This window comes from Sus scrofa, chromosome 9 (assembly GCF_054392235.1).
Source record: "Sus scrofa isolate SSC_HxYL_T2T_F1_AM1 chromosome 9, Sscrofa_HxYL_maternal_Yorkshire_Landrace_v2.0, whole genome shotgun sequence".
In the NCBI taxonomy this organism is placed as follows: domain Eukaryota; kingdom Metazoa; phylum Chordata; class Mammalia; order Artiodactyla; family Suidae; genus Sus; species Sus scrofa.
Window position 1 is genome coordinate 19,124,991 of NC_139391.1, and position 24,806 is coordinate 19,149,796.

The 24,806-nt window shown below is 36.1% G+C and overlaps 1 protein-coding gene across 26 annotated transcripts in view; it reads right to left on the minus strand.

Annotated features, from left to right (window-relative positions):
- Nucleotides 1–24,806, minus strand: part of DLG2 (discs large MAGUK scaffold protein 2) — a 1,974,117-nt gene that overhangs the window by 1,523,448 nt on the left and 425,863 nt on the right. For all 26 annotated transcript variants that reach the window (XR_014814818.1, XR_014814817.1, XR_014814819.1 and 23 more), the window contains one exon: nucleotides 18,728–18,802. Coding sequence is in view for 23 of the 26 variants with exons in the window: in XM_084975536.1 (XP_084831662.1) it covers nucleotides 18,728–18,802 (75 nt within the window). In the remaining 3 variants the exon portion in view is untranslated. The remainder of the gene's footprint in view (nucleotides 1–18,727; nucleotides 18,803–24,806) is intronic.

A 24,806-nucleotide genomic window follows, 5' to 3' on the forward strand; every position in this document is an offset into this window, starting at 1 on the left:
AAATCTTTTAAAATGATGCAACTGACAAAGTTTAATCTCCAAAATATAAAAACAACTCATACAACTCAACAACAAATAATGAACAACCCAATCAAAAAATTGGGAGAAGACCTAAATAGACATTTATCCAAAGAAGACATACAGATGGCCAAAAGACACATGAAAAAATGTTCAACATGGCTAATTATTAGAGAAATGCAAATCAAAACTACAATAAGGCACCATCTCACACCAGTTAGAACAGGCATCATTAACAAGTCAACAAACAACAAAGGCTGGAGAGGTTGTGGAGAAAAGGGAACCCTTCTTCATCTTTGGTGGGAATGTAAATTGGTACAACTACTATGAAAAACAGTATGGAGGTTCCTCAAAAAACTAAATATAGAACTCCCACGATCCAGCAATCCCACTCCTGGGCATATATCCAGACAAAACATTCATTCAAACAGATATGCACAGCTATGTTCATCAAAGCACTATTTGCAATAGCCAAGACATGGAAAAAACCCAAATGTCTATTGACAATGAATGGATTAAATATGGTACATATATACAATGGAATACTATTCAGCCATAAAAGGACAAAATAATACTGTTTTCAGCAACATGGTTGGAACTAGAGATTCTCATATAAATGAAGTCAGAATGAGAAAGACAAAAACCATATGATATCACTTATATGTAGAGTCTAAAATATGACACAAGAGATCTATCTACAAAACAGAAAAAGATCATAGACATGGAGATCAGACTTGTGTTTGCCAGGGGACTCCGGGGGAGAGAAGGGGACAGATGGGGAATTTGGAGTTGGTAGATGCAAACTATTACATTTAGAATGGATAAGTAATGGGGTCCTACTATGCCTAGTCTCTTGGGTTCAAACATGATGGAACATAGTATGAAAAAAAATAATAATATGTATGTGTGGCTGGATCACTTTGCTATACAGCAGAAATTGAAAGAACATTGTAAATTAACTGTAATTAAAAATTAAAAAATCATCTAACTACAAGGGAGGAGACAAAAAGAATAACTAAGAAAACACTTAGAAAGTAAGAAACAAAATGGCTATAAGTACATATCTATCAATAATCACTTTAAATATAAATGGACCAAGTGCTGTAATCAAAAGACATAAGGTGGAGTTCCCGTTGTGGTGCAGTGGTTAGCAAATCCAACTAGGAACCATGAGGTTGCAGGTTCGATCCCTAGCCTTACTCAGTGGGTTAAGGACCCAGCGTTGCCATGAGCTGTGGTGTAGGTTGCAGACATGGCTCTGATCCTGCATTGCTGTGGCTCTGGTGCAGGCCGGCAGCTACAGCTCTGATTAGACCCTTAGCCTGGGAACCTCCACATGCCGCGAGAGTGGCCCTAGAAACGGCAAAAAGACCAAAAAAAAAAAAAAAAAAAAAAGCAAAAGGAAATGAAAAAAAAAATTAACTACAAAAGACATAAGGTGACTGATTGGACTTTAAAAAAAAAAGACACATGTGTATACTGCTTACAAGTGATTTACTTCAGACTTAAGGATAATACACAGGCTATAAGTGAAGAAATGGAAAAAGATAACTCATGCAAATGAAAACAATACGAAAGTAGATGTAGCAAACTTACACTAGACAAAACAGACTATAAAAAAAGTTCATAACAAAAGAAAAATAAAGGCATTAAATAATGATAAAGTGATCAACATAAGAATAGGATATAACACTTATTAACATATATGTACTAACATAGGAATATGTAAATATATAATTCAAACATTAAATGACATAAAGGTAGAAGTTGACAATAATGTCATAGTGGTAGTACCACTCAAATTATGTCAATGGACAGACCAGCCAGAGAGGAAATCAATAAGGAAACAGAAGTTTTAAATTATATATTAGATCTATTGGACTTAGTAGATATCTACAGGACATTACATCCAAAAAGGAGAAAATACATTCTTTTCAAATGCACATGGAACATTCTCTAGGATAGACCATATGCTAGGCCACAAAAAAAAATTCAACATTTTAAGTGGATAGAAAGTATAGCAAGCATTTTTTTCCCCAACCACAACAGTATGAAACTAGAAATCTATTACAGGAAGAAAAATGGGAAAAACACAAATACATGGAGACTAAAAAACAAGCTATTAAAAAAAATATAGTCAATGAAGAAATCCAAGTGGAAATCAGAAAATGCCTAAAAACAAATGACTATAAAACACAATACTCTGATAAGATTCAGCAAAAGCAGTTCTAAGAGGGAAGTTTATAGTGATATAAGCCTTCCTCAAGAAACAAGAAAAATCTCAAATAAATGACCTAACCTACCACCTAAAGGAATTAGGGAGGAAAAAGCCTGAAGTCAGCAGAAGGAAGGAAATAATAAAGACTGGAGATGAAATAAATAGAGAACAAAAAATAATAGAAAAGATCAATGAAACTAGAAGGTGGTATTTTGAAAAGATAAACAAAATTATTAAGCCTTTAGCCAGGTTCATCAAGAAAAAAAGAGAGGATCCAAATAAGAAACGAAAGAGGAAAAATAACATATCAAAGAGGTACAAAAAAATCATGAGAACACTATAAACATTTATATGCCAATAAATTGGACAAACTAACAGATTTCTATAAATATAAATCTCCCAAGGCTTAGTCAGGAAGAAATAGAAAATCTGAACAGAACTGACCTACTGAATGGGAGGAAATATTTGCAAATGATATGAGTGATAAGGCATTAATATCCAACATATGTAAATAGATCATAGAACTCAATATAAAAAAAACCCTATTTAAAAATGAGCAGAACTGTATAAACATTTTTCCAAAGAGGAAATGCAGGTGGCCAACAGACACAAAAAGAAGCTCAACATCACTAATCATCAGGGAAACGGAAATCAAAACCACAATAAAGAGTTCCCAGGTCGCCTAGTAGTTACTGGCATTGTCATTGCGGTGGCTCAGGTTACTGCTGTGGCTTGGGTTAGATCTCTGGCCTGGGAATTTCTGCATGCCATGGGCATGACCAAAGGAAAAAATAAAACAATACAATGAGATATCACCTCATACTGACCAGAATAGCTGTCATTAAAAAAAAAAAACACACAAATAAAAAATTGTGGCAAGTGTGGAGAAAAGGGAAACCTCATACACTGTTGGTGGGATTGTAAACTGGTGCAGTCACTGTGGAAAACAGTACAGAGATTTCTCACAAAACTAAAAACAGAACTACCATATGACAGAGCAGTTCTACTCCTGGGTATATATCAAATAAAATAAAAATACTAATTTGAAAGGATACAGGCAACCTAAGATTCATAGCAGCATTATTTACAGTTGCCAAGATAGGGAAACAACCCATGTGTCCATCAATAGATGAAAGGATACAGAAGATGTGGTACACACACACACAAAGGAATACCACTCGGCCATAAAAAAAAAAAAGAACAAAATTTTGCCATCTGCAGCAACGTGGATGGACTTGGAAGGCATTATGCTAAGTGATGTAAGTCAGAAAGAGAAAGACAAACATCAAATGATATAATTTACATGTGGAATCTAGAAAATACAACAAACTAGTGAATATAACCAAAAAAAGCAGCAGGCTCACAGATACAGAGAATAAACTAGAGGTTCCACTGGGGATGAGGCACAGTATAGGCATGGGGTAGTGGGAGGTACAAACTTTTGGGTGTAAGATAGGCTATAAGGATGTATTGTACAACAAGGAGAATATAGCCAATATGTTGTAATAATTGTAAGTGGACTATAAATTAATAATTAATAAATAAATGAAAATCTGAACAGACTGATCACTAGCACCAAAATTAAATTTGTATTCCAAAACCTCCCAGCAAACAAAGGTCTAGGACCAGATGGCTACATAGAGCAATTCTACCAAACATATAAAGAAGAGTTAATAACTATCCTTCTCAAACTATTTCAGAAAACTGAAGAGGAGGGAACACTCCCAACTTAATTCTGCTAAATACGAATAAAACAGAAAATTAAATTCTATTAAAACAGAAAGTTACAGGCCAATATCTCTGATGAATATAGATGCAAAAATCTTCAACAAAGTTCCCTGATTCTCCAGCACAAGGTTATAAAAAACTGTATTCCCTTCCAAAGCCTAGTTTCTTTCTCAGGTTCTGTGAGCGGTCCTGATACACAGAAATAGATGAGATTCTTTTGTTGGTGTCTTATAGGTCTCCCTATGCACCTCAAGCTTTCTCAGAGTCATAAAACTTCTGTCTGTGTATTCTTTAGAAAACTGCTTTTGGGCAAGACTTTGGACATTAAGTTTTAGCTCAGAATGCATTTTTGCTTCCAAGTTATAAATAGAGTACAACTTTTTAATGAAACTGCTGACACAACCTAAAGAACAATGGTGTATGACCAAATACATTGAAGAAACAAACTAGTTATTTCAACAGAGTGAGTATTAGTATATTTAGGGAGATAATATTTATAGGATGTGTTTAATTAAGTCATGGATATTAAATTATGGAAAATTTTTACTTAACCAAAATGCAATCTAAAATGGTCCTTAAGATCAGTTAGCATTTTTTTCCCCTGTGGTTGGGCTATTTAGCCAATCCAGACTTGAATGGCATTGATTTTTTTAATGAGGTGTTTATTCTGAGTTGGTGGAAAATATATGGGTCAGTAAATGAAATATTCAAATGTTTGTATACATTTTTCCTCATTGCTATAATGGAAGAGCAGTTGTTATGAAACCTGCTCCTTCTCCACCTTCTCCAACCATGCTTAAGTTTGGGGTTTTGATTAGGTGCATTTGTTATATCTTTTGCTGCTGAAACCAGTCCATTAATCCAGGCTGGGAGGGGCTGTTTTTATGAAGCAGTCTGGGTAACTACGCTGCCTGCTGCCAATGGGACCTCCTTGAGGAGCTGAAGCAATTAATGTTCCATTTCTGTGTCAAGCACTGCTAAAAGTTTTCTTCAGGCCAAAGTTTGTCCAAACATTTGTACAATTCCGCAGAGGTCTGGAGTCGCTGGAGGCTGCTTCAAGAGGTTTGTCACTGACACCTGCTCTGTTCTGGTCATAGGAAGCTGGCTGCTGCTAGAGGCATGGCCTCATGGAATAGCTTCCTCTGTTTGGACTACCTGAGGCTAAATCTAATGAGGCAAGCCTGAGCAGGGGATGAGCACAACCAGAAGAACAGCACAGAGAGTCAGAATGGCAAGCAGGTATAAGGAAGTCTCTGACAAGAACGCCCATATATCTTCTTTGTATAATTCAGTTATTTAAATAACTGTTATTTAGATTTCTAGGTTCATTATAAATAATTTGTAATATACAAAAATACATAAAGAATCAATGTTTTTAAAAGCCTATAATCATTACTATTCAGAGATCCCCCCATTCATATGTTGTATGGCCTTTATTCAAATGTTTATTTGGGGCAATATACCCATCCCATGAATAACATTGAAGAAAAGTTCCTCAAGAAGATGTGTGCAGTTTAGGATTTCCAAGGTGGGATTATTCACTTGGAAGAGCTGTCATTCATGACTCATATCTTTAGTGGGTGTATGAATAGCCACCAACACCCAAACCAAGGGCACTTGATGATGTCTCTATTTGTTTCACAGTGATCTAAAAACATCAAATAAAAGGAAATAATATGATAGTTGGGAAAGGTTTCCAGAGGAGTTCAAAAGATATTTATTTACACTGTTTATAGGAAAAGAAGGGAAATTCCATTATAAGTGCACTGGACTTGGCACTTCACAACCAAACCTATCATATATGTTTCCAGAGGCTCTCTCACCACTCAGTGCTGAAACACATTCTCTCAGGAATTCAAGTAGCCAAAAAAGAATATATCCATGGCTCCAAATTCACAAATGACTTTCAAAGATATAGAAATTATAATGCAAATCATTGTTAGAAATAATTCAACCTTTATGCTTAAAAAAACTCACTCACATGAAAGACAAATACCATATGATATTGCTTATATCTGGAAGCTAATATGTGGCACAAATGAACTTATCTACAGAAAAGAAACAAACTCATGGACATGGAGAATAGACTCGTGGTTGCCAACGGGGAGGGGCAGGGGATAGATGGACATCAAATTTGGGGTTAGTAGATGAAAACTATTGCATTTGAAATGGATAAACAATGAGATTCTGCTGTATAGCCCAAGGAACTATATCTCATAATTTGTGTTAGAATATGATGGAGGATAATGCAGAAAAAAATGTATATATATATATATATACATATGCATAACTAGGTCACCCTGCTGTACAGCAGAAATTGACAGAACACTGTAAACCAACTATAATAAAAATTTTTAAAAAAGAAAATTAACTCAAACATTCAAACTCCATAGCTTTCATTTATATCTTACACCATCCAAGTAATCTGAAAGTAAGCCAGAGTCCGTTGCTCAAGTGCCTTTGGTGAGGCAAATATAGGTCTCAAACTGTAACCATCTTCAGAGTTCTACTATGCTGATAACAATAACACCATAATAATAACAAAATCAACATTTACCAACTACCTACTATATGCTCTAATGTAGGCATATTGCATATATTATCTTTAATTCCGAAGATAATCTTGCAAGGTACGTATCAATATTCTTATTTCACAAATCAGAAAAGGGAGACAATGAGATGTTGAAATTCTTACTGAAGTTCATATGCCTCGTGAGAGAACGGAGATCTCAACAAGTTCTGCTTAATTATAAAACTCATACACCCACTACAATGAAACACCCCCTCTTTGAGTGATAAATGAAAAGTTTAATAGGAAGAATGCTAACCTACACTGAAAACCTCATGTGATGCCAATATATGCCAATGGCTTGTACTACTAAAAATCAGTGACACTACAAACCCCAAGGTAAAGCTCCTTTTACATATCACCAGGGCTCCCTGTTACGCCTTCAGTTTCTCTAGCCCCCTCAACACCATCTTTGTCTCTGCCACAAATTCAAACCAATAACAGTTGCTTCAGTTGGAGAAGAGAGGTATGAGCTGAAACATGCCACTATCTGCTCATCAATCAAAACCATCAAATGTGTGTTTCCAAATATGAATCTTCCAGAGAACTGAAGTTTTTCCTCTGAATTATGTTTTTGTCTTTCGTACATTTTTTTAATTTGCAAATTTTTAGTAGCTACACTTAGAAGTCACAAAGGTAATTATTCTCCAAAAAAATCTTTAGGCATAATTTTAGATTTTTATATATTGACTCGTGGCCAACATTTTTGAAAATCAGTTAAAATACTAAGTGTGTGTGTGTGTGTGTGTATATATATATATATATATATATATATATATATAATACTAAGTTATAGTTTGCAGCTACAAACCCCAAACTCCCCATCCATTCCACTCCTTCCCTCTTCCCCTTGGCAATCACAAGTGTGTTCTCTATGCAAACTATTACATTTAGAATGAATAAGTAATGAGGTCCTACTGTACAGCACAGGGAACTATAGCCAATCTCCTGGGATAGAACATGATGGACAGTATGAGAAAAAGAACTATCTATAGTTTTCTAGAACTACAGAAAGTATGTATACACACACACACACACACACACACACACACACACATGAATGATTGGGTCACTGTGCTGTACAGCATAACACTGGCACAACACTGTAAATCAACTATAATTTAAAGAAAAAGAAGGGCAGATACCTTATAACAGAGAATTTCTAATTCCTTCCACCTCTTGTGATATTTCTATCATTTAGTCCACATATCCATATGCTATAATTTCTTAACACATTATTAGTATTGCTTGAAAAAAGTTTTATTTTAGATCAATTAAGAATAATAAAACAAAGAATAATAAAAATAAAAATTTACCTATTTTAAAAATTAAGTTATAATGTACCCATGCCCCATCACACAGTTACTCAGAGTTTAAGGGCTTGTGCTTGCTTTTAACATTTGCATCTTTCCTCACTATTGGCTTCCACTTCCCATGGCTGCTAATGTCCTAGGCTTTAGGAATATCTTCTCCTGAATTTCCATATACCTGTTCTAATTATTTGGATCTTCTAATGAATAATTAGTAATTAGTAAAAAGTGGCCATGATTATTATAAATGTATCTAAATCAGCTCCGAAATAAGGTATAATGGGTCTTTCACATTCAAACATGTGCCTGAGAAATATTAAGAAGCTCACACAGTAAGGTCATGGAAGAGTTACCCTGTAAATGAGTTGTGAGCATTGAAATATTGATTTAGACCATTTCAACACTATTTTTATTTCTAGATGATTCTTAGTTTATTACTACACAATTAGGGTTGCTGAATACTAAGTAAGCAAAACATTATTTAGTAAATACAGCTGAAGCTTCCTTAAGTTGATTTCAAAGAGAACAAAAACTCAATTTTTCCAGGAATTTTTCTGGACATAGAGACAAAGCCCTTGAAGTGGGAAGTCCATAGAACCACCACTATAGCTTCTTGTGAATTCTTAATGATTTATGTATTATTGAATCATTATATTCTATATTAGCATCCCTCCACAAACCTATGAAAAACAATCTCATAGCTTATATAGCTCTGTCATGGAATGATCTATGAGAGAAACTTTTATATTTAATGTTTATATCAACTGATGAAACTAAGAAGAGGGAAGATAGATCCTTGCAATACTCTAAAAGAAAACCCATGATAAAAATTACTCTAGCTCTGAAAAGAAGGACATAACTAAATTTTTGAGTAGTCAGATTTATTACAACCCTCTTTACATAGTGGTTATCTATGCAGTCTTCCTCTCTAAATAAATTGTATAAGATTAGAAATCCTGACATACTAACAAAGGAGACCTTTAAAGGTGCTACTATGGCTGCCAATACGGTTGCCCGACAATGCAATGTCACCCAACATTCAATATATAGAATCCAGGTGGCACCTTCCACGACACAAGGCACAGCTACTGAGAAACTGGTCTCTTGAATTCATTATTTTCCACAGAAACTCACGAGCATAAAGTTGCTCAAGAGAGATGGTGAATTATATCAAAAAAGCACCAGATTGGGTACCCAAAGAATACCAAAAAAAATTTTTTGTGATACTAAAAAAAACAAAAATTAGCTTCAGTTTTCTCATCTGTCAGAGAAGGGAAGAGATATCCTTTGGCAAATTCAAGTGTGGATTATGAATAGATAGAATATACTTTCAGGAATCTTAGAAAAGTTTTGCTTAATGTTCTCAATATAAGCCAACATTCTTTCAGCACATGAAAATTTTACGTTAAAAATAAATATCAAAAGAAACACATAAACAATCAAACAAAATCCCTCTTTCATGATAAAAAATACTCAATAAATTAGGAATAAAAGAGAACTTCCTTGATATGCTAAAAGTTATCTATAAAAAAACCCCACAGCTAACATCATATGTAATGATGAAACACTGAACTTTCCCCTAAAATCAAGAACAAGATAAGAATGTGAGTTCTCGCCAATTCTATTTAATATTGTACTGAATTTTCTAGCCAAGGCATCTGGGCAAAAAATGAAATATAAGGCATCCAGATTGTAAAACTATCTCTTTATGCAGATGGTATCATCCTGTATATAGAAAAACTAAGGGATTCGCTTTTTTAAAAAGCTATTAGAACAAAGAGGTTCAGCAATGTTACAGGGTATAAGAACAAGAAATAAAAATTGATTGTATTTTCATACACTTGCAATGACCAGTTTGAAAATGAAATTAACCAAAAAAAACTCATTTATAACAGTATTACAAATAATTAAATGCTTGGAAATAAATTTAACAAAAAATATAAAAACTTATACTCTTTGAAAATTGTAAAATATTGTACAAAGGAACTGAAGAAAACCTAAATAAATGGAAAAACATTTATGGGATCAGAAGATTTAATATCGTTATTAATTGCAATATTCCTCAAATTAATCTACAGATTGAAAGCAACCTTTATAAAAATCCCAGATACCCTTTTTGTAAATTGACAAGCTGATCATAAAATCCACATAAAAATGCAAGAGACCCTGAATGTCCAAAAGAATCTTGATAAAGAAGAACAGAGTTGAAGATACATAGTTATTGATTTTGAACTTAGGATAAAGCTACAATAAATAAGATAGTATGGTACTGAATAAAGATTGCCATATAAATCAATGGAATAGAATTGAAGGTCCATAAATAAATCTTTATATTAATAGTAAATTGATTTTCGACAGGGATGCAAAGGTAATTCAATGGGGAAAGCAAATATTTTTCAATAGATGGCCAACTATATACACTATAAACACACAAAAAATAACTCAAGATAGATCACAGAACTAAATGTAAGAGCTAAAACTATTATTAGAGGAAAATATAGGAGTAAATCTTTTTGACTTGGTTATGTGAAGTTTCCTCAGATATAAAAGGTGACAAAGAAAAAGATAAATTGGGGAGTTCCCGTCGTGGCGCAGTGGTTAACAAATCCGACTAGGAACCATGAGGTTGCAGGTTCGGTCCCTGCCCTTGCTCAGTGGGTTAACGATCCGGCGTTGCCGTGAACTGTGGTGTAGGTTGTAGACGCAGCTCAGATCCCGCGTTGCTGTGGCTCTGGCGTAAGCCGGTGGCTACAGCTCCAATTAGACTCCTAGCTGGGAACTTCCACCTGCTGTGGAGCAGCCCTAGAAAAGGCAAAAAGACCAAAAAAAAGAAAAAAAAAAAAAAAAAAAAAAAGGAAAAAGATAAATTGGACTTCACCAAAATTTAAAAATCTTGTGCTTTAAGTGATACTATTTAAAGTTGAGTTCTCCTTGTGGCTCAGCAGTAACAAACCCTGCTAGTATCCATGAGGATGCGGATTTGATCCCTTGCCTCGCTAAGTGGGTTAAGGATCTGGCACTGTTGTGAGCTGTGGTGTAGGTCGCAGACACAGCTCAGATCCCGCATTGCTGTGGCTGTGGTGTAGAGGTCAGCTGCAGCTCTGATTCAGCCCCTAGCCTGGGAACTTCTGTATGCAATAGGTGTGGCCCTTAAGAGACCAAAAAAAAAAAAAAAAAAAAAAATCCATGTAGTAGTACAAAATATTTACAAATCATATATCTAATAGGTGATTAGTATTAAGAATATACAGAGCGCTCCTACAACTCAAAGATTTAAAGATTCCTCCCCCCAAAAAAATCCAATAATGAAGCAGGTAAAGGAACTATAAAGGCATTTCTCTAAAGACAGCCAGTAAGTATATTAAAAAAATGTTCAATATATCACAATTAGGGAAATGTAAAGCAAAACCACAATGAGATACTACTTCATACCCACCAAGATGACTACAATAAAAATGACACATAACAAATTCCGATGAGGATATGGAGAATTGAAACCTTCGAACATTGCAAGTGGGAAAATAAAAGAGTATAACTGCTCTACAAAACAATCTGGTAATTCCTAAAAAGGTAAACAGTTACCATACAACCCCATAATTCCTCTCGTAAATATGCATATCCAAGAGAATGAAAGACATATATGAATACAAAAACTCGCCTGGAAATATTCATAGCGGCATTATTCATAATATAGAAAAAGGGCAAACAACACAATGTCTACTAGCTGATGAATGAATAAACAAAATAAAGAGTGTCCACACAATGGTGTATTTTTCATTAAGATAAAATAATGAAAAACTGACACATGCTACAACATGGATAAACCTTGATATTATGTCAAGAGAAAGAAGCCAGTCACAAAAGACCACATATTTTATAATTCCATTTATAGAAAATGTCGAGAATAAGCAAATCCATAGAGATGGAAAATGGTTTAGTGATTACCAGGAGCTAGAGGGAGGAGGAGTCAGGAGAGTCTGATGATGAGCATGGAGTTTCTTTTAAGGTCATGAAAATGTTCTAAAATTGGTGGTAGTGAGAGGAGCACAACTTTGTCAATGCATTAAAATCACTGAATTGTGCATTTTAAATGGAAAAATTGTCTGGCGTGTGAATTATATCTCAGTAAATCTGTGGAAAAAAATAAAAATGCTGATGGAAAACAACAACCAAAAAAAAAAAAATCCCAAATATCCATAGGAAAAATATCATAAGGATTTCTATTAGTTCTGTGTTCAGTTAGATTCTTGGCTGTGACGCCAAAAAGAGAAGGGTGGAAGAGGTAGGTGAATGCTGAGACCCCAACATCAGTCAAGATGGGCAAAGAGGGAATTCGAGGGAAATGTGCAAATGTGCAGAAAGAGGTAGCTGGGACAATGAGCACAGTTTGCTGATTTCAGTTCTACCGTGGGCCTACCTTCTGCTCCCAGGTGGTTACCTACCATTTCTCCATTTAGCTTCTCACATCTTGCCAGCAAACTCTGGACTTGGAACGTCCATCTCTGCACAGGGAATGCTGGGTACGTGTTTACAGGTTTTTTGTTCTATACTTTGTATAGTTTTTATCTGTGCTCCCTGGAAATGTCCTTTCCTATCTCCCATAAACCAATACCACCCCCAACTCCATAAATACTGTGGGTTCCCTTTCTGAGTGTGTTTCAAAGATCATTGTAACAACATTGTTTGATATGAATCCTGAAGTTCCCAGTAGGCTCTTTCAAACCTAGAGAGGAAACCAGTATAAGTCCAAGGTACTATAAGGGACAGAAGGGGTGGGGTGAGGATGGAATGTATCCATTTTCTCTATCTAATCTTCCTCTCACTTTGCTTGATTTAAAGCCCTGACTACAGCCCAGTTGGTATCAGAGACATTCCACAGAGTACACATTTCTTAAAGTGCATGTTAATTTTTCTAAGATAATTTCCCCTCTGGATTCTTTTCTAACCCATGGCTACCACCCGTATGGCCAGATGCACTCTAATCCCCATGCAGGCCAATTTAGGCTCTGTGCTCTGTAATCTTCCATAATTTTGCTAAAATTGTGATCATCTGATAATGTCCTGAATTTTTGTTCTATAAAGGAACTGCTGATGGTATGAAAACCTTGTCCTAAAAAATAAAAATTGTATCCAGTTTTTGGAAAGAAAATACTCGTCAAAGCCATCCTGGGTGTCATTTCCCAGCAGCAGAGTTCGCTCAGCCGGTGCTGTGTTCATAGGAACTCGGGAAACACCCAGAGAACAGACACAACATTATTTATTTTATGACTGGATTGGATGTTTCTACATGCCACAGTCTGGGTATTTATTTGGGCTGTATATAAAATGAAGTCATGCAATGCATTGTGGGGGGAAAAGTGCGAGAGAAGTTATCAGAACAAGGAGGAAAAAAAAGCTTTGCGCTATCATAGAAGAGTTTAGGCATATTGTATTAACTGGTTTCAATTAGAGTGAATGATGCCAACTGTGGGTGATGGGAGGTGGCCTTGAAGAACATGCTGAAACAATTAACACTTTAAAATAACATCTCCTCTGGTTTCTTTGAGGAATGTCTGTTTTTATTGATTTCCCATAAAAGAGAGAAAATTTACTTTCATAATCTAGAGAGACAGGGTAGGGAAATGTTAATATGCTTTTAAATTAAAAAGACTATCTAGGCCCTCTTCCAAAATGGCTTTATATTACTCAGAATACAAACATCTCTTGTTAACATGACACTCCTATATCATCAGTTCCTGGCTGTCAGAAGGCAGAATGTTTCTTTTCAAGAGCTTCAAGATTTCTCCTTTTAAAATCATCAAGAGTTGTACATTAACCCCTGGAAACTTTTCCTGTTCCAGCCTGAATCCCTTTCTGAAGAAAGGGCCCTCCTTAATAAATCCAGATAAATATCCCTAGGTTAATAAGGAGTCATTGCCTGTTTTTTACACTTTTCCTCACCAATTCATACTGCGCTAGCCACTTTGTTCTAGAATGACCGATCCTTTTCTTTCTTTCTCTTACTTCTTATCAAGCAATTACCATATGCCAAGTGCTGTGTTAACACTTATTATCCATTATCTCATGTAAATTTCAAAATGCCGTTATATGTGTAAATTCAGAGAGATAAGTAAATTATCTAAGGTTATATGGCTAGTAAGTGGCAGAATTCATATTTTCACGCAAACCTCATTCGACTCCAAAGCTTATATGCTTAACTATTACCAAATATTGCATCTTCTCTGTCTTCCAAAATCCACCTTGAGGCAAATCTCCAATACTGAAAAGTTATAGTTTTTAGTACCGACAACTTTTATAGCATGCATTACCCATTATTATGATCATTTGCATGTATAGTTCCCTGCTCTATCCTGAAGAATCCAAGTCAGAAGAATCTAACTCCCAAAATATGGTCAGCAAATGCATCTTGAATGAGTAAATGAGAGTTGATGGATTCACAGTGCAGTGTTCTTATTTGCCGATGCTTATGATATTTGAAACTATTTCATATATTTACAGATGAATATTACATACATATATATATACATAAATACATACATATAACAATATCCATAAGTTCCACAATAGCAGAGATTTTATTTTCAACTTAGCTTTTAGAAACATCTCTCAGGACATTATTTTTCAATTTCCAGGGACTAAGGAGAATGCAAACATCAAAGTAATTATTCTAGATAATCGTGTGTACTTATACATAATGTGTCTAATCAATAAAATCATAAATTACAGCCATTTCTAAGTAATGCTTATTAACTAAGGATTGGGGAAATTCCTCAAAGTGACCAAAATCACGCAGAAGCCACAGCCATACTTAGTGGTCCAGAGACATGCCCTGAAATGCAGCAGCCGCTCAAGCCTCCCTCAGCTGGTTAAGTCTAAGGTTGGTTGTTTCCACTTGCCAGAAACTTAAGTTTTGTTCACTCCAGGTTCAGAGATCTGTCTGTCTTCCCCTGAGTCCTAGAACCTGTGGGTCTCTTCTCATTTGTTTACAAGTGGCAGGGGTTCAGGTAACCGCTACGTGCATGATCGTGATCATACAAACCAAAGAGCATACAACCCAATTAAATTTAAAATGGAAAAAAGAATGTACACATGTATGTGTAACTGGGTCACCCTGCTGTACAGGAGAAAACTGACAGAACACTGTAAACCAGCTATAATGGAAAAAATGAAAATCATTATAAAATAAAATGAAATGCAAAAAAAAATTTTTTTTAATGGCGATGTAAGGAAGGGGTCATTCTAGTGCTTAATGCAGCCATACAAGGGGTACTGTCACCCTTTGCACTAGGGAAGACATTTCCTTTATAATTATTCAGGGATTATAAATATGTCCGTGTTTCTGTATAATTACTGGAGGTAAAATTTCTGTTCGGCTTGAACCCCAATATTCACACTGAAATTTCTGACTAAAAGGAAAAGTCTTTAAAATATACCTTTTGGTCGTATTGTGGAGTACTAAAAAAGAGAACATCCAGGAAGAGAGTGAGCGAAAAGTAACAGAAGTATAGAAGTCATGTTCAAGGCAATGTGTAGCTGTTGACAGGCATTTGCAAAGCAATTTGGAGAAAGAAGTCTTCTTAGGAAAACCAGGGATAAAAGATCAGCCCCTAAAATGACCCTGGGGGCAAATGCACTCACAAAGACCAGGGCTCTTAGGAAAAAGAGTAATAAAGCCCAATTATAAGGATACAATCATTCTAGAGCAAAACACCAAGAAAGAATAGGGCAGTGGGGAGAGAAATACAGGAAAGAATCAAGTAAATTTGAAAAATGCATAAAGCTAACAGAAACTATCCATTTAATTATGAATGTAAGTGTGTCTTAACTTATTTATAGCCTGCTTCAGCCCACAGAGGATTTGAGACAGATAAGGCATTCTCTAACACAGGAGGCTAAGATTTTCTCTAATTCCTGAGAGATGAGAAAATGGAAATTAATACCAGAACTACTTTACATATCATATGTAGTTTTGTTATATAAGTATGCTTTTGCCAACTATATAGTTAAACTGTCCGTACTTCTCATTCTCTGGTATGGATTAAGTCAATACCAAATTATTCTTTGCTCATTTTATGTACCTAAGTTTTGTGCATAATTAGATATTTGAAATGAACAGACTATTCTACATCATCAAAAACCCACAGTTCTGAGTGCTTCTTTCTGCCTGAGACCCTACTCATTACATCAGTTCTAGTGGGAGTTTCATAAATGTTGCTGACAGGGGATGCTAGTTAAGGGAGTTGACTGAGAGTAAACCAAAGGGCAATAAACTCCCCCAAATAAATGAAATAAAGCAAAACAAAATCTAGAGAACTTGAGGGGAAAAGTAACTTACTGATTATCAGCAGGTTATTGGGACCTTCCCATAAAATCAAAATGAGCCTGGAGTAAGCAAAAATCTCAAAGGGAAGATACACGGCAGCTCAAGGGAGCTCAGCAACTGAAGTTCACAGGATAGTTTTCCAAACCACTGTCATTCACATCATTCAATACTGATGGCTACCAGTTTGATGTCTTTCTGGTACAAAATTCCACTTCCCAGGAGAGAGATTCAACATAGCTCACCTGGGATTAGGTATTTACCTCTGGATTGGTCGGCTATGGCCAGTGATAGACTCACAGAGCCCAGACATGACCACTGGGAGCCTACCTTTGTAGACTGGGGTTCCTGACAGAGAAAGCAGAATTATTACGGGTTTTGCAATTCCCCCAAAAAGTGTCTGCCACAATGGGAGATTATTACTTTTAAGTAAACAGCAAAGGGAATTTCTGTAACCAGCAATTCCCAATTCCATAGCAGGGACAAGAAGAAACATCTTTCTGATGATCTCACCTGACTATAGCATTGAAAATCAGACTTGAAGGTTGGCCTTTCTGACCTGTGATCTTCAGGAAGTGTCTTAAATGAAGTCATCTATTTGGTCTTCGGGGTCCTACAAAAAGACCTAATCTGGGATTCCCAGATCCTAAGCAGTCCAACTCCAAGGCAATAATAAAGAATGAACTATTTCTAATAATCCAAAAGACAGAATTATAACAATGGAGAGACTTGCAATAAGATGGCACAAAGTAACTAAAATGTTTAATTTCTTTAATTTGGGGCTGAAGTTATCAGTGTCTTGGAGGGGCAGCTGCTAATCAGAATTGTTACTGGTGTTACGCATGGATATATTTGATACAATGGGGCCACTATCTTATGTATCTTTGTATCTCTAGCAATCAATCAGCACAGTACCTGACACAGTAGAATCACACTGCTAAATTTTGTCTAGTTTGAAAACAAAACTCCTCAAAACACATAGTCAATGGTATTCTGAAGGAAAAAGTACAAAAGGACACTTGAAGGTGAGAAGTGGAAACCACCCACCTGAGAGAGTAAAAATGTATTTTTTCCTCTTTAGCGAGAAATGTGAGAGTTGTAAAATAATTTACTAAAACTTACTATGAAGAGGAAATCAACAGACTGAAGATTCATGTATTGAATCTGCACTCCCAGAGCTCCTACCATATACCAAGGATTTACCTAGATGTAGGAACAGTAGGACCCGGGAGAGCACATGGTCTCCTTGGAGAAAAGGAGAGTAAATCAGTAATTTGAAACAACATCATCAGAGTAAGTAATTCATCAAAAGGAGTGAGTGATGAAGAAATAGAATTATTAAAACTCATCCTTTCTCTGGCATCAGCAGAGTCCCTAAGCATTCACTCCCCTCTGACCATCTGCTCACAAAAGTGTGACATTTTTATTCTTCATCTCCAGCAAGTCTGGGCTGCCTCCGCACTGCAGGAATGCCTCCAAAATTTAGCATCATCATCTCTCTTTCATTAAGGACGATCCTTCCTTTTCTTCCTTTCATAGATAAAGAAAGAGGCTTCACTGTCTCACGCAATCTGCATGAAAAGTAGGCTCCCTCAGGCCTACGACCTTATCCCACAGTCAGAAGTCATGCTATGATAGTGTAGCTGCACCTTTCAGAAGCTTGTACCTCAACAATAGATGAGGACATTTAAAGAGTTGCACAGATCACTTTATACTGCCTACAGGTGGATCAAATGAGGAGAATGCCCCAAAAATAACTTTTGAACTTCTTGTCCCCATCACACACAAATCATTTCAGGACATGCAAACTGTCAGTTACAACACACACAGTTCCCAGAGGAACCACTGTCATTTCATTCAGGCAGTGTATATATAAGAGAGTATCACACAAATCAGCCACTTTCTTCACTTATTTCAGAGCACAGCACAGTGGAATAAGTTCATGAAAGGACAATCGGGGTGTCTAGAATCTATTCCCAGCTTTACAATTGATGCACTATTCTTACTCCTTTTGCATTTAAGTCTCCCGTTTGCAATACAGGAATAATGGCATCATACCTGTTTGTTTCTAAGGCACTTGAAAATTCTCTGATGGAAGATTTCACACAAATGCAGAGGCTATTATTGTACCAGAAAGACTTGAAAATTGCAAATCTGTGTACTCATCACGATCAAACAGTCAACACAACAATGGCAGAAGAGAAAAATCCTTCTCTAAGGCATCTAAAACCAAGCATTGCTTAATATGCAGCTGTTAAGAAAAATGCATGTGCAAATATATTCATTTTAAAGACTATCCAATTCTAAGTCATCAATAACCCATTTAGACAAATCCTTTAGCAAGTTATCCTGATTCCAAAAAAGAAATACATGAACTCCCCAATCACAGGTATTTCTTATAATGCAGAGTTCCTAAGAAGACATTCTTCCTCCTTTCAAAAGGTCTGCTCTACTCTTGAATTTCAGAGGGTATTCTAGCTCATTCCACTAAGGTTGTTCCAAAATATAAAAACAATTCTCCTTTAATCTGGCCTATGTCAAAAATATCAAATAATCAAACTCACAGTACAGTGGTGAACTGGCATCCAAGCAGGGGCTTCCACTGAACAATTCTGGGCTGGGCACTTGCCTTGATTTTGCTGCAAATAAGTAAAAATGATGTTAGGTTCTATATATTATGTGCAGCAACATATACTGGCTGACATGTTTATCATCAATGTGGTTATTATCATCTTTACAAGCATAGGAGAAGCCTTTAAGAATGACTTTTGATGCAGTGCTAAAAGAAACGAGGTATGTAGTTCCTCTCATCAAGGCACAAGAAATGATTCTTTGCCTTTTGTAGTAATCTAAGGCCTAGGTTTTTGGCACCAGGCTTCCTCAGCCACTGGCCTTCCTGTCCCAATGGGAACCATCTGAGAACCCTCCTAACCCAGAGGCAGAACTGGTCTCTCCTCCAGGCTCCTAGATGACCCCGACAATGCTGATCTCAGCAGGGTGATCACCTGAGTTAAGGTATAGAAAGACTTGTTACTTGTCTCCCCTTCCAGATTGTGAGCTAGTGGTGATGATTCTCTCTAGGGCATGTCATAGAATTCCAGAATGCTGAGTTGTACAGGATAGATTTTAGAAGCCTTCCTTGTCACATCAGAAACCTAAGTACAAAGAAATGAAACAAGGAGCACAGAGATTTGACACTCTAAAGCATTTGCCAGGCACTTCCTTTTACACAAGGAATGTACCTCAAGCTAATCCATTCTTCTGTTGTAACTCCCATAAATCCATTTCTAATTGGCCTTTGAGAGAGAATGAAGGGCTCTTCTCTAACCAGCAATACTGCTTCGTCCCTGTAATAATGAGCTCTGATTAGTACTAAAGGGGGAGGAGGTGATTCTAATGAAACATTCTTTATCTTTTATTTATTTCACTGTACTCTCAATTATAATATAGAATTACTACTAATAATGTTAATAATAATTGTATAAACCACAGCTGTGATTTATTGAGCTACTAAATATGCTAAAGATTATTCTGGACTCATTATATTTTCACTAGTCACTACAACGAATACAGATAGAAGTATTGCTATGTCCATTCTAAAGGACAGAGAACTGACGCTCACAGAGAGTAAGAAATTCACCTATAAGTTACCCTACAAGAAAGCAGCCTAACTGGGATTGTACAGAATTTTACTGACTCTGGGGCCCAGACACACTCCTTCTATGAGAAGCTGGTATTTTTCATTTTCTGTTTAATGGGGCTTAAGACATGCCATCAACTAATATGATTTCATCTTATCAATAACCCTAACAGTTCTGACTCAACTGGGATAAAGTTGAGTACTTGTGCTAAGAATCCTATTTTGTGATTTGTAAGCTTTTTGGAGCTACCTTTATTTAGGGGATATATCTTTAAGGCATCACTAAATTTTGAAGTGCTATTTGAGTGATTATTGATATAGTCATCATAATATACACACACACACACACACACACACACACACACACACACACATATATATACATATACTCAAATCATCAATCTCCATGCTTAGTTTTCTTATTTAAATCAAAATATGACATATGGTACCAAAAAGGTACACAAGGTTCACTGGACTAGTATCAGATGACCATGATTTCAAGCCATGCTCCACCTTGTGCTGGCTGTCAGGAGGTGGTCTGAGTCTTGGTAATGACATCTGCAAAACAGTATCTCGCCTAATTCACAAGAATGTCACCAGATGATAGATAAAGATTTGCGTCAGATAACTACCACAATGTGAAAGGATGTTATGAAAAAGAAAACACAAACTAAAAGGACAATTTTCTTTTCCTTTTCTGATACCTTAAGCCAGAGAAATAGATATAATTTATCTACATGTGAAGTTAAGCCTTTGGAAATTTGAAAGCACTATTAAACGTTAGTTACCATTGTTTCTAATTATGAGGTCATACCAAACAATAGTAATGGTGAGGAATGTGCCCTTTATAATGATTCATAATTGTTACTGTTGGTTTTAGGAGTAATAATAAGCTTATTTTATATCTAAATAGTGAATATCTTTATGGAACACATGGTAAAAAGGCAAAATTCAATAAATAAGTGAGCTGTGCTTAGGTGGAGGCATATAAATACTCATAAAATGTGATGGGGAGCATAAATAAGGAGTGTTTAAACTTGTATAAATATGTAGCATGAAATAGAGAAAAACGAAATCTGTGAATCTCCTGTCCCAATATTACCTGAGTTTAGGATACTAAGGCCTTCCCATTAGCGCTTTAATCAAGACGATTAACAATGTGATTACACAGGGACAGACACATTAAAAGCCCAACGGAACACAGAGGCCATGAAAACATATATTATTTTGTAATCCATAGTGCGTGACTAGAAAAAAAAATAAGATTGAAATAGAAGTTGGTATCTTAGAATTTGGTAGTATCCCCACTCATCTATCTGTGGAACTTTGGGAAAGCTACTTTAACACCTTAAGCCATACTTTTCTCATGTATAAAATGAGAGGTTTCATTTGATCCATTCATAGGGCCACTTATATTTCTCCCAAGAATTTAATGTTTCCTCCTCCAAAACGGTATACCCTGCTTTGGAGAAGCCCTACCACTCTGATCTACTGTTACCATAGGATACGATTATTTCTTTGTGAGTTTGTGTGACAATAAAGGTTAAGAACTGCTGGACCAGATAATCTCGAGAGCTTCCCACTCACATGGGATTATTGAAAGGCCAACTTCAGGTTTTACCTAACCCTTCACTCTACTGCTAAAGAAGATGATCTAACGTAAGTCAAGAGAACTGCCACAGTAAGTGAAGTTAAAAGGTTAAAAATTATTTTTCCTAGAATTTCTCCTCCTTTTTGTGGGGGGATTTTTTTTTCTAATATTTAATGGGGGCACCATGACAGAGTTTGGGGTTACTGCCTACTCAGCAGGTCTCTCCATCCCTTAGAGGTCCAGCAAGGACCAGTATTCATACTAGAGGAAAGGAAACGCTCTAATCAATTTTTAGGTTAAATCTTAGGCCAAAAAAATCAAGAGGAAACATTAGAATTCCCTCAAGGCCAAGCCTTTCTCTCCAAGCCAAGAATTTAAGATAGAAGTTGGTGACAAATTACCCTAAAGACAGAGATTTTCCTTCCCCTTCGCTCTCTCTCATCCATCTACCCTAGATATTTATATCTCTAGATTATTGATAGATGACTTGATCAGGATTCAGGGATCTGAAATGCTAACTCTGAAAAATACACTCTCTTAAAAGACAAAACCATCAGTGGGTTTTGGTCTTTAAACTACTGTGCTGTTTAAACAAGTTGATGTCTCCAAATCTTTCATCTTCCTTGGTTATCTTTTTCTGAGTTTAAAATCTTGACATATTGCATTCCAGAATATCTTAAGCAAATGAGCCAAATATGCTGGACAATTACACCTCAGGTTGAATATGTAAATACGTAACTACTAAGAATTTGAACAGTGACAAACACTTGACAAAGAAAACTCTAAACATTTTCTATTCAACCCATCCCATCCCCAGAAAGATTAGAAACTTTTTGTTTATCACAGGCTTATCCCTTTTAGAGTGCTTTACCAAGTGCATTTATAGATTTTAGTCATTTAATCCTCAGCGCAAGTTTATGTGCAGCAAGGTGAAAACTGACTTACCCAAATAAAATTCTGACCCAAGTGTTTCATTAACAATAGCATGTTCTTCTGAAAGCAGAGGAAGAACTAAAGGGTTATGTTGTTTTGTTCATAATAAAATGATTCTCATAATCATAGAAGATTTTTCTGGATTAAGAAGCATCACAGAGTTCCTGTTCTGGCTCAGCAGTAATGAATCTGACTAGTATCCATGAGGATGTGCATTTGATCCCTGACCTCACTTGGTGCATTAAGAATCTGGCTTTGCCATAATCTGTGGTGTAGGTCACAGACATGGCTTGGCTCCTGCATTGCTGTGGCTGTGGCGTGGCCGGCAGCAGCAGCTCCAATTTGACCCCTAGCCTAGGAATTCCATATGCCACAAGAGCAGCCCTAAAAAGCAAAAAACAAACAAACAAAAAAAAGTGTTACGTGATAGTACTATATAAACATCCATTCATTCATTTACTCAGCCATTCATTTCGGAAACTTGTATTACATGGAAGGCACCACGCTAGCTATACACAGAGGTATAAAGTTTATAGACACAAAAATTTAAATCATTTCTCTCAAAGAGCTCCCAACTTTTTAGGAGATACAATGCAACATGTTACATTTTAAACAGGGTTAGTACTAGGACAATTCATTCATTTACTCATTTAGTTGGCCAACAAATATTCATGAGAAATTAGTATGTGTTAGCTATTGTATTAGAAATAAAGATACATCAAGACTCAGTCTCTGTCTAGAGAAGTTCTCAGTCCAAAGAAAAAGACAAATTAACAAACATGCAATTATAAAGCAATATTAATGTTATGGTATAAATAAAATGTGATATGGACAGATCAAAAAGACCCATCTCATCCCTTTTGTGGGCAGAAGTAAAGGGTGAGCAAGGGTCATGGAAAATTGTGCCAAGAAACTGAGGCCAAAGGCAAGAATATTGACTTCTGACTTAAATCAGGAAGGTCTTTATAGAGGAGACACTTCTGTTTTTCAGTAAAGCTGCTGGGCAGGGAAGGATGAATAGAGGGCCTTCCAGCTACAAGTGCACCATATCTGATATTGCTGAATCAAGACTTGGTAAGGAAATCCCTTGATTTGGGGCCACAGCAACCTAGGAATGATTCTAAGCTACAGAGAAATCTGATTTTGGCCTTTCCCCTTGTGCATTTCTACTTCACAGCACTTGGATAGCACGGAGTCCCGCAGGGAGAGGACCTGGAGGGATCCAGTCTTCATCCTATAAAACACTCAAGAAGCTCTCCTGAGTTTAGTCTCTGAAAAAGCACTTATGGTGTCTTTCCCATCTTTTCTAAAACTCTCAGGTGTTTGACAGATGAAGAAAAAGAGAATAAAATATGATGTCCAAGGGACAAAACTGGGTAGCACAGCAAAAGTAAAATGACATGCAATAATGAGTTTACAAATACAATGTGAGATGTACTTTAAATTAATAATTAAAGTGTTACATATAAAACATTAATATATTTGAGTTAATTTTTATTAAAATTATTAGAAAACACATCTTCTTTTTGAAGTCTAGTCAAATATAGGTTTCAGCACATCAAAGTTAAGGTAGTTTTCAAAAATTTGAAAAATAACTCCCAGGATGCCTCCAAATAATTAATTCCATAGGTATATAGATATAAAAATATGTGTATATACAGATATATGTGTATATATATCTGTATAAAAACATGTGTTTGTATATATGCATATGTGTATAAATAATTCTATTTAGGCAAGTAAAGATTTTCATGCAATTAGCATCATAAGTTTCCATAAATATGTGTTAATTTCAGAGTATCTTGTTAAAGAAAAGGAGAAAATAAAATTTTCTCAGATGCGAAAATACAATGTAAGTAGAAATATGTGTACAAGATGATACACTGGAAACACCAAGACATCAAGATACGATAAAAATGAGATTCCAAAAGAGGTACTATAATTTTCAAAGGAAATTACAAAGAACCACTTTTAAGACTCTAAACCCTTATCTACAAGTTCCATGGTGGCCTAGTGGTTAAGGACCTAGTTTTGTCACTGCTCTGGCTAGGGTCACTACTGTGGCATGGGTTTGATCCCTGGCCCATGAACCTCTGCATGCCACCGGCATGGTCAAAAATAAATAAAGAAACCCTCATCTACATTGAAGGTATACAAGGCCAGCTGATTGGAGATTTACAAAGGGAAGAGATATCTCTGGGGAAGGGCTGAGAGGGGTCTCATTGTTCACCCAAGGTTAGTGAAAGAGGCTTCAGTGAGTGCATACATAGACCTGATATAACTTCTTTGGATTTGAGAGGCCAGTATACAGGTATCTGACTCCCACCTGAAAAGTTTAACAAGTGAAATAAGATGGCAAGTTGGTTATTGCCTCAGGAGAGGTGGCTTCATCTAGGCCAGCACGCAATTTCAGAGTTTGTCAGGGCAAAAGAGGTATCCCGGAGCCATTGCAGAGCCTGCCAACACAATCCTTGATGTG